The sequence below is a fragment of the Biomphalaria glabrata genome, chromosome 2, assembly GCF_947242115.1.
Source record: "Biomphalaria glabrata chromosome 2, xgBioGlab47.1, whole genome shotgun sequence".
NCBI lineage: Eukaryota > Metazoa > Mollusca > Gastropoda > Planorbidae > Biomphalaria > Biomphalaria glabrata.
Window position 1 is genome coordinate 48,499,395 of NC_074712.1, and position 18,214 is coordinate 48,517,608.

The 18,214-nt window shown below is 34.7% G+C and overlaps 1 protein-coding gene across 1 annotated transcript; it reads left to right on the top strand.

Annotated features, from left to right (window-relative positions):
- The first annotated feature begins 4,945 nt into the window (after nucleotides 1-4,945).
- Nucleotides 4,946-15,908, top strand: LOC106078481 (ubiquitin domain-containing protein UBFD1-like). Its single transcript, XM_013239359.2, has 8 exons — nucleotides 4,946-5,076; nucleotides 7,402-7,590; nucleotides 8,452-8,562; nucleotides 8,962-8,997; nucleotides 9,313-9,491; nucleotides 10,295-10,469; nucleotides 10,920-11,002; nucleotides 12,970-15,908. Exons 1-8 carry the CDS (start codon nucleotides 5,028-5,030, stop codon nucleotides 13,078-13,080), a joined length of 933 nt encoding a protein of 310 aa, XP_013094813.2. The 5' UTR covers nucleotides 4,946-5,027; the 3' UTR covers nucleotides 13,081-15,908.
- Nucleotides 15,909-18,214: the final 2,306 nt, after the last annotated feature.

Below are 18,214 nucleotides of genomic sequence, written 5' to 3' on the forward strand. Positions count from 1 at the left end.
CCAAAAGTTCTGGAATTTTTTTACACGGGTAAGTCCGAGGAATAAACTTTTTAGCCATTCCCAGGATAGCTGCTGTTATTTGAAGGTATGCAAGGTCGGCAGAGCAAGACTCTACATGGATTTTTTCAAGGGCATTGTCGACAGCTGTCTCATATCCTTCCCAATTAGCTTTAGCATAGCACCACTTTCGTGGCTGTTTAGTGGTCTTGGTTAGAGATGGAAATCAAACCCAATTTTTAAAGTTCGGGTTCGGTTCGGTTCTGTCAGATTTAAGTTCGGGGTTTGGTTCGGCTCGATGACGAGTAGGCCCTATAGTTCGGGTTCGGTTCGTTCAGGTCTAAAGTTCGGGTTCGGTTCGATGTTATGAAATTAGGTAATAGCAAATTTATGTACATGTAATAATGTTTAATTCAATTATTATTTACATAAAACAGCGATGTGAAACCTTATTTGGCCGGTGGGCCATTTTAATTTCAAACACTCGTGTCGCGGGCCACATAACAGAAAAGATACAAGAAACATTAAATAAAAAAACAAAGCACTTTTATTAGAAACCCGTGGATAAAATAAAAAAAAAGTTTCCCTTTCAGACCTTACGATCTATAGGGCAGATGAGGTAAAGGTCATCTATGTCTCTGGTCCATGGTTAACGAGGGTGTCATGTAACCATCACAATGACCAACCGCCTTTACTTTTCCCCCACTAACGTCAATTATCCATTCTAGCTTAGAGGACTCAGAGTTGATCTTAAGATCCCGAAATTAAAAATATCAGTATTTACTGGGATTCAAACCTGGGACCCCCTCGGATCGCAAGCCAAGCGCTTTACCACTCAGCCACCGCCGCCTCCCAGGTGAATATAATATTGACACTAATTCATGGGATGTAGGAAGTTTATCCAAAACCAACTTCTGAAGATCCCACTGCACCAAGTTGAAGCACTGAATATAGCTATGGCCTACTTGTCTGTGGGGCGATTACGCCATATTGGTTAAACCATTTCCTCCTGCTAATTGAGCTACAATTTCGTTTAGAAAGTGCTTAAGTCAGCCTGATTCAACTTCTTGCCACAGAGGTTCCGTTTTACTTGACAATTTTTCTGACAGTTTGCTATGTCATACAGACATATACCTACTTCTGGCGGTATCAGTAGTCACTCCCACTAATTTCTCCTAAAGGAAAGAAGCTTCCTTCTCCATGATGTCTGAAACTTCTTTGAACAAATCTTTGCCAGAGGTGGTCCCAATGCATGTTCCTCTTAGCAGATATCTTTTCTGTGATTCAAAAATCTGCTTTTCGTACAGCCAATAATTAGCAGGAGTTGAGCACTATCAGATATGTCGGCACAAATGGTTAACATTTCCACCTTTGATGCTCTCTCTCTTAGTTTTTAATTGAGATTTCTATTTGTCATGTGAATAAGGGTGGTGACTTCAAATGCAATCTTATTTTCATGACACATTTCTTCCATCAATAATAGTAACCCCCCTTTAAAGCATTCCCTGCAGTCGTAAAAAAAAAGCTTTCACGACTTCAAATGTGACCAACTCTGTACCAAGCCCTTATAGCCGTCTCATTTTCTTGTCCCTTCTTGGTAAACATTCTCGTCAATCCTCTTATCTCTATGCGTTTCTTAGCAATCTTTTCTTGGTGGCTCAAACTAAGAATGCCGCAATATTTGTTTATGTTTTTGATTTCATGATGCTGTTTAAAGCTACGTTCTTTAAAAACTTCCACAAACATCTCTTATACCAATAAAAATATTCGATTATTTTCATGCTCCATAAAAAGCAAATTTAAGATGTGTCCAACTTTTCCTGGTAGTTTCTACATTCAGAGTCTACTTTTCGTTCCTCGACTCTCCCATTTCATTAACACACAAATATTAAATATTACGGTAGGCATAGGCTACCATTTGAGGTGAATCTTAGAAAAAAATATTGCAAAATCTTTTATTCATTTCGGTCAAGGTAAAGACAGTTTGTTCAGTTCGGTCAAGGTAAAGACAGTTTGTTCAGTTCGGTCAAGGTAAAGACAGTTCGTTCAGTTCGGTCAAGGTAAAGACAGTTTATTCAGTTCGGTCAAGGTAAAGAAAGTTTGTTCAGTTCGGTCAAGGTAAAGACAGTTTGTTCAGTTCGAGTTGGGTTGGGTTCGTTTCCCATCTCTATAGTCTTGGTGCTGATTTTAGAAAGAATGGCAGTCAGTAATATTGGAAGGTGGTCACTACCAATATCGCCTAGTACTTGATAAGTTATGACAGATTCCAAGTTAGCAGGACTAAAGAAAGATCTGGTCGTGATAGTGAAAAATTTCTAGCATGCAGAAGAGTAGGAGGAGAGTGGTAACTGGAGTAAGTTCACCCCCTTGCTCTCGGAACGGGCTAACGTTGTGGGAGCTCCAACTTTCCTAGCAGACTCTCACGCTCTCCTGGTGCAGTGCTCTACTGGTGAGATTTGGGTAAAATGCTAACCTCTAACTGACATATCTCCTGCACGTTCGTCTGGTGTAGAGACTGTGCCTGTCGGGGTCTATAGCTTTTGCTGAACTGATCAGCCGCCGCCCTGGGGACTAGTGAAGGGTCAAGCCATTAAAATCTGAGGGCTCTAAACTGGTGGTTAAAAAAAGTCTCCTGCCTCACTCCACTTCCCCAATAAGCAGAACTACTAGGCCTACATGGAATATTGTCGTAATGTTATGTATTTATAAGTAATTTTACAGTGCAGTCCAATGATTTAAAACTGTTATAGGCCTAATTGAAAACTGTATGATAGCTACCATGGGCGTGGCCAGGATTTTTTTTCGGGGGGGGGGGGTTGAGGGGGGATTTTTTTCTCCCCCCCCCGCCCCCCCCCCCCCCCGCGAAAAAAAAGTATTTATGTGTGTGTGTGTGTGTACATAATCTTTATTACATTCTGACCCTTCATTCTTTCGCTTTCGGAAGACGTTAATTGTGCCCTAGAATAGGTTCTTCCATGAGTTAGTAGAAAAATTCCCCGCCATTACTATCAAGGGAGTCTGGGGGAGCGCTAGGAGCTCCCCCAGCGCGGGGCGAAGCCCCGCCGCCAAGAACTATTTCTGATATTGAAAACCAACAAAATGCATATTCTGAGGTATCTACAGTGCATTTTCCTGCTATTAAAAAGTTCTATTTTAAAAACCTAATGTGCTATTCTTACTGACTTAGACCCTCCCGCGCCGTTCGGCGCATTAGCTGTTAAGCTGTTTCCATAAAATTGTAGATTCCCCGCCATTACTAGCAAGGGGGTCTGGATGAGCGCAAGGAGCTCCCCCAGCGCAGGGCGAAGCCCCGTCGCCAATCGCTATTTCTGGTATTGAAAGCCAACAAAATGCATATTCTGAGGTATCTACACTGCATTTTCCTGCTATTAAAAAGTTTTATTTCAAAAACCTAATGTGATATTCTTACTGACTTAGATCTTCCCGCGCCGTTCGGAGCATTTGACGTCAAGCTGTTTCCATAAAAATCTGTCACTGGTAATGTCTGAAGCCTCTTCCCACCTGCCATGAGGACCTCCATGAATGAGTGGCGTCAAGTTGTACTAGGATATCATTGCAACTCTTCTTATGCGTAATTCATTTTGTTGAACATGTCCCGCAAACCTCATGTGTCGCTCTCTCACAATCTTACTAAGGGGTCAACTCCCAGTTCGGCATAGGATTTCCTTGATTTAGACCCGATCTCTATAACTGACTCCTAAAATCTGTCTTAGCCATCTTTGTTGAGCCATATTTAGTGTTTTTCAATTTCGGCAGATGACTATTCACTGCAGTTTATTAATAGAGCCCTGCCACTGGTAAAAATGTGTAACCTCTCTTGAATACGCTCTTGGAATTAAGTGACTGTAGTTTGCTTTAGATTTTATATCGAAAAGAGAAGTTTTATCGTCAAAATAATCTGTTGGGGGTTTTCCACCTCAAAATGCTCTGTAGGGGGATCTTAAACTCGAAACCATCTGGAGGGGTTTTAAACTTTAAAAAAAGGCCATCTGTAGAAGAGGGGTTTAAACTCAAAATCCCCGATTGGATTGGCTACGCTCAAATAATTTCAGTGTGTAATTTCCTTTTTTTTTATATTGAAGAGGGGGGTTATCGTAAATTTTAGATGGGGTTTTAAAATCAAAATCTTCCTTAACTGTGCTCTTGGAATTAGGGCATTTTCGTTTGCATTTTTTTTTTGTTTTCTTTTGTAGTAGAGGGGGAGTTAACTGCAAAAACCCCAGGTAGAGGGTTTAAAAGTCAAAACCCCTGGTAGGTTTTTTTTTAACTCGAAACCCTCTGGTAGGGGTTTTAAACTCGAACCCCCCTGGTAGGGGTTTTTATACTCTAACCCCCCCTGGTAGGGGGTTTTAAACTCGAATCAAAACCCCTTTGGTTGTGCTGGGGCAAGTGATGGTTTAGTATTAAAATCTCAACTAAAATAAACAAAATCAAATCAAAAAATCAGTCACTAAATTCCGACTCCCGGGGTGGGGGGCGATTTCATTTCGGGGGGGGGGGGGTTGAACCCCAAACCCCTCCCCCCCTGGCTACGCCCATGATAGCAACTATAGGTAAAAGTACCTTTAGAGGCAGCAAATTGATCTAACAAATATTAAACTAATGGCTTCAATGGAAAATTACGATCTGCATTCATATGTTTGGTTTAATCCACATGTGCGACAGAAAACTGTGATCGACATTTCTAGTAGGCCACTAGATACTAGGCCTATATATTTTATATTGTACAAATTTTAGTTTCAGAAAACAATAACGAAACTTGTACCCAAAGTTATTGTTGAAGTACACTAGGTTTTAAATAAATTTCGTAATTTTATTTTTTTCGCTGTTTATTTTTCTTTTTTTATTTGGGGCAACCAAATTAACTTCGACTATAATATTGCCTCCAATTATCCAAGACCGGCACTGATTATTCAAAGTTGCACAGTTTTTAGCTGTAAGATAGATCTAAATTTAAAATTTTAAATGATTAGATCTATTTATAAAAGAACGTGGCCGAACTCTTTTTTATGAGAAATAACACAAAACCATTATCAACAAATATGGCGTCCAATTCAGGTACAAAGCTGTTTTATTTACATTTTTGTTAACGTGTATATATAATAAGTCTACATATTAGAGTAGATTAGACACTAAACCTATAAAACATCGAAACCTAAATAGTTAGACCCTAGGCTAGCTCTGTATATTTTCTTTTAGAATTTTGTCATTTATTATTTTAGAGATCTAGACTCTATTTCTAGACTACTATTTTAACTATTTACTATTATTAGTATTATTTAGTACTATCAGTATCAGTATCAATACTATCATGAGTATCTTTTCTTTAATCTACTATTTAAAACTATCTAATCACTAAATGATAAATGAGTAATCTAGTCTAGTCTAGGACTACTCTTTCTCTTACTAATTACTACTTAGTAACTTAGCTTACTAAGATTAAGACTAAGTGTCTAAGACTGCTTTATTGATCCTTACGCCACTTACGGAAATTTTGTTGTGATTACAATACTCAATACAGTAATACAGTCAGTGAATACAAGGACTCTTTTCTCATATAAATAAAGACAACACAACAGAAAAATACACATAAATACAACAGACACAACATAAGAGTTCATTCAGCGACTTAGTCTAACAGTACTAACACTTAGTAACTTAGTATAAATCTATAACTATAAATTATAAAAGATAGAGATCAGATTATCATCATCATAGTCATAGTCGATGATTGATATTGATACTGATAGAGATCTACTCCTAGTGACCTAGTCTGACTAGTCAGTCTTCTATATTAATTCTTAGTCTTAACTCTAATAATAAATATAATATAACTTTTAGTCTTATACTATAGACTAATAGACTATTAGTAATATAGTCTATAATATAGTGACTTAGTCACACTTAGTGCATCTAGTCTACTTAGGCTCAGGACTTACATAGATCTAGCTCTCTACCTGCTGCACTTGGCCTTATCTTAGCAGCTACTATCATGATGATGATTCATTGATTTGATTCATATGCCTCATAATATGTGTACTATTTCTAGATCTAAAATACTAGAAGAAGTAGAAGAGTAGATCTCTAGATCTCATCTACTGATCTAGCCTTAGAAACAGTAATCTAGGCTAGATCTAGATCCAATTTCTTACATCTAGATTTTCTAGATTAATTAATAATAGTCCTAGATTAAGATCAGATCTTTAGAATCTCTAGTACCTGTCTAATCTATCTATATATCTATCATCTAGCTACTAAAGACTAGACAACTACTAGTTAGTAGATTAATATGTCAAATTTCCAAGCGTATCACCACTGCTGACTATCAATACCAAAACCCCTAGTCTACTGGACCTGTGTGATGAGCAAATATTCTGCTATGCAGTAGTGAAACATGGTCAACTACTCTTGACAGAAAAAAAAGATGAATTTGAATATCTTCCATCTCCAGTGTGTAAAGGCGCTTGGGTCCTGGGTTCAAATTTGGGTGAAGACTGGGATTTTTAGGGCCCCTTGAGTCTACCGAACTCTAATGGTTACTTGACTTAAGTTTGGGAAAGTAAAGGCGGTTGATTGTTGTGCTGGCCACATGACATTCTGCTCATAAACTGTTGGCTAAAGAAATAGATGACCTTAACATCATCTACCCCTTTACTTAACTTTACAACACTTAAGGCAGATTTTTTAAATGAAGGTGGTAAGATAAAATAATCAGTGCTGTGAAGAGGAGGGTGCCAGGCTGTCATTGCAGTAGATGCCTTGGCTGGCTTGGTCAATTTCATAGAATGCCACAAGGTCAACTCCCACAAAATATTCTGTATTGTGATCTAATAGAAGGCAGGAAAGCAGCTGGTAGCCCACTTTTAAAGTAGTATACTGATATATACAAACGCAACATGAAGCTCTTTGAAATTGACACTAACAATTGTGAAAAAGGGGCACTGGATAGATCCACATGGAGAGCAGCATAAAGGAAGGGTCCTGGATTGCATTTGACATACACACCAGAAGAAGAACAAAGGGTAAAAGTGCAACAGTGCCTAGTGATTACAGATGCCCCACCTGTGACCATAGCTGTTTATCAAGGATTGCAAAGGGAAAAGATTGTCTCTCAAGATGTAAAATGCCACAGAAACTGTGCTATAATGTCATTTATTCCTTAATAAGATCTAGATTTGGTGGTCATTGTAAAAAAAAAAACAAGTTCCACAGCAAAACAAATTTACCCTTGAATGACAACTAGATTGGGATCTAGTAGATTTCTAGTCCATAATGACAATATTTTATTTGTATGGTGTTTTTTGTTTTGTTTTGATTTATATTCAGCTTATGTTATTACTAATAGTTTATTGAGTTGTTGTTTTTTTACATAACTTTTATTAGATTTGCCGCTGGAAGGCTCTTCGGTTGATCCAAAGATTGAAGACAAACACACATCAGTCATAGAGTCAAAAGAAAAAAATTGCACAGAATCCGCTGCCTCAGATCCTTTATGCACAGAAGCACAGATACAGTCAATTTTAGCTGCCGCTGGCCAAGGTGCTGGAGATGAAGAAGAAGATGAACCTACTGGTAAGTTCATTTTCTCAGGCCAAATCACTAAACAATTCACTTGATTAAAAAATTCAATTTGGAGAAAGTGATTGAATTGGTTTTTAAATGTAAATAAGTAAAAAGTTGTTGAAAAGATTTGTACAATTTAATATCAAAATTTGGACTTTACAATATAACAAAAAGTAATTTTTCACATTCTTCACCTAGTGTTTGTCCAAGTCATATTATTATTTGAAAAGAAAAGCAGATTAAATGTTCATACTGTGACATCTAATTGCTCTGTTCAATACTCATGAAAATTTATTAACCTGAAGACCGAGTAAATCATTGATAATCATAATGACCAAGTCTATATAAATTCTCGACCTGTATAGCGTCATTTATGCACTACGCAAGACAGCAGGGTTTCTGTCCAGGGCTTTTGCAAGAGAGGATTTGAGCCTCTCAAGCCCTCACTCTAGTGGAGTTTGATGATGATGATGATGATGATGATGATATAAATTCTTAAATTTAGGGATGACCAAGCTGAGCAAATCATTGAGATTATGGTGGTATTGATAAAAAAATGTACATGACTGCTGCCACAAAAACTACACATTAAATATCATTTCCTGTACTAAGTTTTCAAAGCTGTAAGATCTATTAGTTTCTACAAAGCTTAAAAAGCTTTGGTTTAAGTCACATTGGAATCAGATTTAATTCATGGGTAGAAAGAACACACAATGGAAAGCTACATTCAGCTGAAAAATAATTTTCTATTCCTCAATAAACATTCAGTTTTTATTTTTCTAGGGTTATAAAACCCATAAATTTTTCTTTTGTCTTACCAAGATGATGATTTTATTGTATTAATACTAAAATATTTTTTTTCCCCCACAGATTCAGAGAAATTGGATTTTTATGTGATATTTAAAAAAGAAAAATATGATGTTTCATTTCCAGCTGATCACACTGTATCAAAGTTGAAATCTCATATAGAAAAACTGACAGGTTTGTTCAAAGAATTGATGTTTTTTTAAATTTAAAATTATAATTAACAAAATACTGGCCTTAGTCTATGTCTGTTTTCAAATGTGCCTTGAACCTGCGGTAAATTGACATTACTACATAAATAAAATTACTTATTAGACCAAAATAAGTCAAACTACATCCATTGATTAGAACTATCAACGTTTCAATATACTGACTGTAGATTGAACCTTTAATTGGCATCCTTTTTAAAAAAAAAAAATAGAAATATTAAATGAATTTTTAGTTTCTTTTACCCTATAACCTCTTTGATAAAATAGAGCTGACTAAAAGATTAAAAAAAAGAATTTAATTTGATAAAACTAAATACTGCTGGATGCTTATGATTAGCTTTTTTACAATGGACATTTGTATCTTCAGGTGTTCCTGCAACTTTACAGAAAATTATGTACAAAGGTAAGTCAGTGTTATTACCCTCGGACTGTAACAGTGCCTATACCTGTACAATTTTATTCACCACCAGTTTAGTGTACAATGTGGCTGGTATTGTATAACTGAAATGTACATTTATTTTTAAGGCAACAGTCATATCAACATTAAAACTAGGATGATTGTGACTTTCAATAAATATAATAGATAACTCTGTACAACTTAATTATATATTCAAATTGCATTTCAATTCCATATGCCTGTTCTTCTTCTTCTTCATTCTCATTTTACATGTTGGAAGGTTCAGTGTGTTTAAATGATTTTAAAATTTTCCTCATGTAGGTTTAGCTAAAGATGAAATGACACTACGGGAGTTAAAAGTGGTCAAGGGAGCCAAATTAATGGTTGTTGGTTCCACTTTAACAGATGTACTTTCTGTCAGTGCTCCATCAACAAAAGAGTTGCAGGCAGAGGAAAAGGCAACTGCAAAAGTAGCGAAGGAACCACTCTCTGAACAAAAGGTTGGTTCTGAGCTAATTTGAACTATTGATGGCTACTTATCTTGGGACTGGATAGATGTTATATTTGTTTATGCATAAACTGTCTTAAGTTATTGTTTTTTCCTGGATGATTTGAGATAATATTTTCCAGAATAATTTAAAGATGTAAAGCTCATCTCTCTCCTTGATTGTTGGTTATCTAGGGTATAGTGCAGTAGCTAATGTCAGATTCCTCCTAGTCTTTTTGAGTTGGATGGACTAAAAATCCATAAGTTCAGAATTGAATCTTGAACTTGTGACCTTTCATTTTGTAAAATAAGTTCTTTATCATTCAGCCACCAGGCTGATGCAAAAATAACTCAGGTGATTATATATTTTCCCTGCCTCATTGTTGATGTCCTTTGAAAAATGTCCACGAAGAGGATATGGATATGTCAACAGGAATAACAAATATGATTCACTACTTGAAGTCAATGTTAAAGGACTTTTGAAAAAGCTTTGTTATAGAGTGAACTATGGCATCTAAAAAGGATATTGATTAGCTTTATATTTTGAAGCCATTTCAAACTTACATTTTAAAAAATATCTTTTAGGTATGCAAAGCAATCATTTTTTTCACTATTTTAAAAATTTATCCAGGTTATTTTAAAATAAAAGTTTACTCCTTGGTATAGGTTCAAGAACACTATTACCTCATCCAGAATGTTCACCTTTTCTTTTTAGGAAAACTTTGAAAGTAAAATATTTATGAATTATATTTCATCTTACCAAGCCGTGAAATTTCTGTACCAGTCAGTCATTACATTTATTTTATTTCATTACAGCAACACAGAAAAGTTTTAGATAAATATGGGAAGCCTGACGATGTACCAGTTGGTATAAGAAACCATTCAGAAAGACTTCCTCCTGTTCCATTATCTGGTATGTACAACAAAGCAGGTGGAAAAGTCAGACTTACTTTCAAAATGGAAGCAGATCAGCTGTGGTTAGGAACCAAAGGTAATATCCTGTTAAAATATCTTTTCCTAAATATTTAGTTGCTCATAATAGTAAGTTTAAAAGATGTTCTCTGTCCATTGTTGTGTTGTAAAATGGGTCATGATACAGAAAGAGAAAGACTGTTTTTCCTGCACATTAATTTTCGATGTTTCGAGTCTTTACAAAGAAGAGTAATTAGTTCAGGGGAGAAAATTAAAAACTAAATTATAACCTTGCTAGAGAATTGTCCAACTTTGTAGTTCTTACTTAAAAATGTTTATCAAGAGTAAAAGTTTGTTTTACTTGATCCATTAGTTTGAAACTTCATTGTGAATCTATTTCTGTAGATTTATTATTAACAGTAATTTTGTAACATGTATTTTTACTTTGAAGTTGTTTGTGCTTTACCTATTTCATGTTTCATTATTATTATTATTATTGTATTATATTATAATAAATTCAATATTGCAGAAAGAACAGATAAAATTCCCATGCAATCTATAAAAGCTGTAGTCTCCGAGCCAATTAAAGATCATGAAGAATATCATATCATGGTAAGTAAAGATTAACTTTTTAGTTGCCAGAGTTAGCAGTTAAAAGTTAGAGGTAAATAAAATAACATCCCCCCTCCTTTTTTTTTTTTTGCTTGAAACAGGGATTAGTTTTGTTATGTCATAACCTACTTCCCAGAGAAAAAATATGGCAAAAAGTGGGGTGGTGGTGGGGGGTGCAAGTTATTTATTTGTATTGAAAAATTTTTTAATTAGACTTTTATTCTAACAAAACCTAATTTCAGCCTTTTTTTTTAAAATTGTTCTTGATGTAATTATTTCTGATAAGTCATGGAAGTTAATTTTTAACAGTATCCAATTGTTACAAAACTTATAACAACTCAATCTGTCTGTCTGGAATCTTGTATAAATATATTTCTCCCACTTCCCACAATTATTCATTGTGGATGACAACACATGAATTAATCCAAAAAAAAAGTAACCCATTGCTTAATCAATTAGTTGTAATTTAGTTTTTTTTAAATAAAGAAATCTACTAAGGTAAGGGAAGATAAGCCTTGTGTAGAGAATTAGGTAGTTTGCTTAAAATGTTAAAATATTTACTTTTCTAGACTTTCAGTAGTAAAAAAATCCAGTGGGGAATTGGAACCAAAGTGTCACTATACCTGTGGGTAAGGATTTTACCCAACAGTCAGACATGGACTGGAACCTGTTCACCTCAAGTCTTGTCTGAGGGTTCCACAATGACAGCAACCATTGGCATTTTTTGGATTGTACCATTTATGTGTCGCACTGCCTCTGGATCTGAGCCTCCCATATAAGTGGCTGAAGATTGCGCTATTTCTTCATATTCCTTTGCTGTAACTGCCACAATGCAGTAGAAAGATTGGCACACCAGCCTGCCCATTATTGGTGATTCTCCTATTGAAAGGCAATGCAGACTAATTGGATTGTGTTCTCATTCCTGATTTAATTTGGAGAAGATAAAAGAACAAAAAGCTCCATCTGGGTAACACAATGGAGGCTGTGTATCCTACCCCCTATTGGCTTCTCTAGGTTCTACCACTAGAGATTTCCACCAAGGCACCACAATGCTATGGGGGCTGGAATCCTTGGTTTTATAAGTACTTGAATTGCTAAGCAGCTAATACCTCAGCATTCCATCCATCATGAAGGCTTGAGACCCCGAATTCAATTTCAGACTTGAGCAACTGTTTTTATTTAAATAGCCATAACTGAGCATTTTATAAGCTTGAAAGTTGCACTAACCAAAAACAATTAATACAAATATTTCCAATCACACTAATTCATTACATGATAGATTCCAAACTAAATGATGTCACTCAATATAAGCTATGCTTTTTTTTTTTAAAGTTATTTATTTTTATTTTACTTGTATATTATGGGAAGCTTGATCGAGAGGCTAAGTGCGATTGAACTTGGCTTGTCTTGGCTACCTGGAAGGGGGCTCGAGGTTCGACACCAGACTCGGGCAGAGTTGCGTTTACTGAGCGCCTAAAGGCAGCACGGAAAACCAACTCCTAGATACCCCCTCCCCCCCACTGGTCCTCAAATGAGATTGGACCAAAAGCGCTCTGAGCATGAAAGTAGCGCTATATAAAAGCTATAATAATAATAATAATAAAAAATATATGGCTCATGGGATCAATGATTTATTATTTATTTTAATGTAGGGTTATTTATATTTTTTGAATATGCAAATTTTAATTATGAACCATCTATTTATATATAAATATATATATCATATTATATTTTTTTAGCCTATGACCAAGTCTATTCTGAATGTACAATTACATATTTTTTCTGTTCAACACAATTACTTAATATTTTTGTTTCTTTTTAAATGTAAATTTGACATGTTCTTAAGACTTATGACTTACGTATCATTCTGGGGCTATTTTCAGTATTATTGATTCTTTTACATTTTCTGAATGTTCTATTCATTCTTTCTAACATTATGTCTGTTTTTTCTCCCTATTTGTCTGCAGGGTATACAGCTTGGCCCAACAGAGGCTTCACGTTACTGGGTCTACTGGGTACCTGCACAGTATGTTGAAGCTATTAAAGAGGCTATCCTGGGCAAGTGGCAATTCTTTTAATTTTTGTGCAGCATCCTTGAGGTTATTTTGGACTTAAAATCTGACTGTATTTATGTATAACTGTTTTGTCATGAGAGTAGTGATATACCTGAAGAAAATGGACATTTATTGATTAATGCCATACCAGGACTTGTGTTTTAATTATTCTTTTGCTTTTTTTTTTTTTTTTTTTAACTTGAAACAGTAGCAAATATGAATGATGTTGTACTTCATTTCCAGTTGTATTTCATTTTTCTATTTAAACCTATTGTTTCCCTTATAACTTTTAGAAACTATATTTGTACATTTGAAACAAAATAATTATATAATAAGGATAAAAAACTTTTGATTAAAGGCTATAGTAAATATAAATGGCACAGAAATATTTTTTTAAGATTTTCAAATATATTCATTTTTTTTTTCTAAGCCCTAGTAAAATCAACAAATTTGCTTAACCTCAAATAGTTCTGGAACTTAACATTGAAACTTTTGACCTAGAGATTCTTAAAATTCATCTTGCTACCTTTAAAAATGTTTCAAAGCATTTATATTCTTAAGAAATTCAAAATAAATGATAACCCTAACATTAGTTCTCTCATTGCTATAAAAAAAAAAAAAATCTGGCATTGCACATATGCACATAACTAGTCTGTATACTTCTGTGGCAATATAAACTTTACTTTTCAAAATTGTTCTGTAGAAACAATGATTTGGCTGGTAAATGTCTGAAATAAACACTGCTTTCACCTTTTTATCACCAACGAAAAGGGAATTGAATTTTTTGTAATGGAAAACATCTGAAGAGTTAATATCTAATTTTTTTTTCTTACATAAATCTAGGTCATTTCTATAGATACCCATCTATCAGTATTTTCTTTTGGTAGGAAAAAAAATTATTATTATTTTTTTTTGTACACTTTTTTTTTCGGCTACAATTTACTTTCTGAAAACTAGATCTTTCATTTGTATTTTTGGTTTACCACATAAATCGTTTACACTTTTTATAACAGATTTTAATTGGATATAGATCTACATTCATTTTAATACAAAAGCCAATGTATTTTATTTCTATTATTATTCTTAAAAGAAAAAAAGCTCATACCTATATTAAATTCACTTTCCGTTTCTTTCCAAACACAAAGACAGATATTTCAATCTATTTTTGTTTGATTGAATCAAACAGTTCAATCCTTTGCCAAAGCTTTATACCACATCATTCTTTTATACATTTTTAATTGCAGGTCTCGAATGTTTTGTTGTTTCTAGAAATGCTTTGTGAAACCAATGTTGTTTTTTTTTGGAACTTGATACAGTAATATTATTTAAAGACTTTAATTGATTTTGTCTTAAACTACTGTGAAGACTTGTCTTAATTAAAATGTTTATATGTTAGAGTTAATAACATTTGAATAAACAATACAAAATTTTTGTTGAAGACATGTGAAACAAACAAGTACAAATCAATTTCATAATTCCTTTACTAGCATTCTTTTTACTGGGCAATCAGCTTATATTTCACAAGCACCCCCCCCCCCCACCCCTACAAAAAATTAACCTTTCTTTCTATCACTTAAAAGTCCACCCTGTTAATTTTGGTGATGTAGAGTTTGCATGTTTTAGTCATTGAGTCCTGTTCAACAAATTTCTTTTTCCAAATTAAACCCCTTCCCTTTCAGTTCATGCCATTACTTTTCTTCTCCCTTTAAATAATGTTTCTCTATTGACCTGAAGCAGTATTAGCCATTCATGTATAGAGAAATAATGTAAGCTTGAAATTCCTATTGTTTGCATATATACTTTTCCACATGACATTTTTTGGCAGTTGAGAGTCATGCGTTTCTTACAAGCTAGTCTCCTACCAACATTGGTACCAATGGACCAGATTGTGTGATATGATGGAGTCCTTGCCAGTTTTGTTATCCATCTTCAGAAGAGCTTTCCTCTAGATTCTGTTATCTATAGTCTCTTGTTCCCCAGTTGGTAATGTCTAGAGTTTCTCTTTGCTCTGACCACACACAATAGGCAATAGAATCAGTTCCAGGTTCACAGGATTTCCAAAGGAAAAAAAACAATTTTCTCTGTCTGTTCCTGTTAATGTAAAAACATTTTAAAATTTCAAATAAAAGAAAATGTTTTTACATGCAGGAATTTAATTTCAGTATTTTGTTTTGCAACTTTTGAACGAACTCCAAATCCAATTGGCAACAGATTTTTGTTGGAGTGAAAGTCAGTTGTGTGACCTTATGAAGCCCATTTTTTTAAGTCTCTGAAACAGGGGTTTCATTCAGGAAAGGCTTAATACACCCAGCACTTAGTGATATTTCTAATAACATTACATTAATTGAGGCATTTAATCATCTTTTTTTACTCTATGTTAGCTATTTTAATTAATTTGTCTAAAATGACTCTCAAAAACATGTCCCAATATTTCAACTACCGTTACTGTATTACTTGTGAAGTCTGCAGTTTTTTTTTGTTTCCAATAACTTTATAATGTGTCTCTTCTGTTACCATTTTGTTATCAAAGACTAGGTAGTCCAGTCTATCAAAGACTAGGTAGTCCCAGTCTATCAAAGACTAGGTAGTCCCAGTTGTTCTTTCTTTTTATGTTGCTTCAGCTTGGTACTTGGCCTGTTTTTCTTGTCCTATGAAACGATTGTTTAAATTGAAGCCAATATGTTTATCTGCTAAACATTGAGTGTCTGAAAACAAAATGACAGTATCGGCTTGTAACTGTGATGCAAGGAAGTCTGTTGTGACTAATAATGCTTTTATATTATGATAGACATTTGGCCACAATGTTTGCATTTGCAATGTTTTTATGAAGATTAAAACGAAATGAACAGTTACGTTTGTTTTTCTAAGTGTTTTTTATGAAACTTATTGTGTTCATTTTTGTTGAACAATGATTGATATAATTTATGTCAATGTCATAATAATAATAATGATTTTATTTTGAAAGCTATGTTAACAAACATAATGTATGTTCAAGGCGCTTTAATAACAGAACAGTTAAAAAACAAAAACAAAAACAATGACGAACTAATCGAAAAAAAAAAGATAATGTTCTTGAATGTTGTGAAGCATGTTTGTCAGAGATCAATGGGGAGCGAGTTCCAAACGTTTGGTCCGTGCACACTGAAAAGTTTAGCAAATCGTAACTTTGAGGGAGAAACGTGGCATCACTAGATGTTTTGAGTTAATGTATCACTTCGATGGACACTTTTGATTATTTGACCCTACTAACATCATTAGTAGGGTTCGTTAGGTGGTAAAGCGCTTGGCTTCCGAACTGAGATTTTTAGTCCAGCCAACTCTAATAGGGAAAGTAAAGGTTACTGGTCGTTGTGCTGGTCAAAGGACACCATCTCTTATCGACGGCCATAGAAACAGATTACCTCTACATCATCTGCCCCATGGATCGTAAGGTCTGAAAAGGGTAGTTTACTTGTTTTACTTTGACATCCTTAGCAAAATCACTAAATTTAGAAACACTTTCACGACAGAAAAATAAACAAGGTTACAAAAGGAAACACAAACTCAAAATCGGCCCCAGAAGTGGTCCGCTCAGGCAGGTAAAAAGGCAGCTTTCAATAGTGTCAGAAAGAATATCAGAAACAATGAAGTACGAACTATCAAAAACTACAACCAAATCTCCGTCGATACAAAAAGAAGACACGTGCTCGTGTCGAAAAGTGTTGTTAATACTGTTGTATTGTTAGTTACCACAGGATACGGAGATTTATTACAGTTTGTATTATTACATTGTTAATATTCCTATGTATTCAATGAACTGATAGTTATGAAGACATAGTTAAATCCGAAGTGTCGACAAAGACCGCATCACGAATGAAGAGATTAGAAACAGGATTAATACAGCAATTGGACCCCACGATGACCTGCTAACCACTGTCAAAAAAACGTAAACTCAAACTCCATGGCTACATCCCAAGGTCCTCAGGGCTCGCCTTCTAACCTTTTTATACTGACATGAATTTATCATAGTGATCCAAAGAATGATTTTGTTTTGGAAATTTCATAAGAATTATTGAAAGTATATATAGAACGAATGAGATTAGATTTGAACCATAATAATATTTTTTCCATTCGCTTTATCTCAAGCTTTTCTCAATCTCAGATTTAATCTATTGTAACAATGAACTGTGGGCATAATACTTTCAGCTCCTGGCAAAACTTCTTAAAATACACACACTTAAGGCTAATACAGGGGCGTAACTAGGGATTTGGGGGCCCGGGGGGATTGACCTCTTTGGGGGCCCCTTGCATTTTGACATTCGACATATGACATGAGATAATGTACGCAAAAATATATAAGCCCCAAATCAAATTGGTTCAGTATATCAGTAAACTTAACAAAAAGTAATCATCAAGACTCTTTTAATGAATAATACCGTTGTTTATTAGTTAAATAATGCACAAGTGACAAATCTCAATTGATATCGCTTCACGTCGTGCATTCTGTGCAGCAAAGACATCTATAACATCAACTACATTGATACTTTGAGCACACGTCATTCCTATATGAAGCCTGTTTCCTCAATATGTCTATTGGTAATTGTATTACTGGTTTGTTGATGAAAAGTGCTCGTGCATCAATGACATCATTGAAAAAGCGATTTTCCATTTATTTCATCATACAAACAGGAAAAATAGCACAGTTTGTCATAAGCGTGTCTTCATCTAACAGCTGTCTTGGTTCAAGAAGAAACCCAAAGGTATCCATGTTCTTTCCAGCCTTTGGAATCTGCCCTTCATCTCCATATGAAATCTGTCCAGCACTTCTGTCGCAACACGTTTGAATTGCAGTTCTATTGACAGTCCTACATTAGAACTCAACTTTCCATCAAGTCTTTTCTTTTTTCTGATTGTTTTGATTACTGAGAGTCCATAGTATTCACTACCTTCTTTTGCTTTTTCGATGGATTGGGTTTTTGTCAGTTTCTCATCATTTTGCAGAAAGCATGAAAGGGTAGGCCAGCTAATTTCTTTAGCAGCTTCCCGTATGTGCAGTCCAGACTTTTGTAGTTTCTTCTGAACTATATTAATTGGGTGCAAGAGCTTTGACCAGAATTCCAGATAGGCAAAACATTCTTAATTTTCCACTGCATGAAGAAGATTCTGTGCTAATATTATA

Bases quoted from the DNA above. Each gene is read 5' to 3' on its own strand.
- LOC106078481 (XM_013239359.2), top strand. From the start codon at position 5,028: ATGAGAAATAACACAAAACCATTATCAACAAATATGGCGTCCAATTCA. The intron at 8,563-8,961 runs GTTTGTTCAAAG...TTGTATCTTCAG, and splicing joins TCATATAGAAAAACTGACAG to GTGTTCCTGCAACTTTACAG. The intron at 11,003-12,969 runs GTAAGTAAAGAT...ATTTGTCTGCAG, and splicing joins ATGAAGAATATCATATCATG to GGTATACAGCTTGGCCCAAC.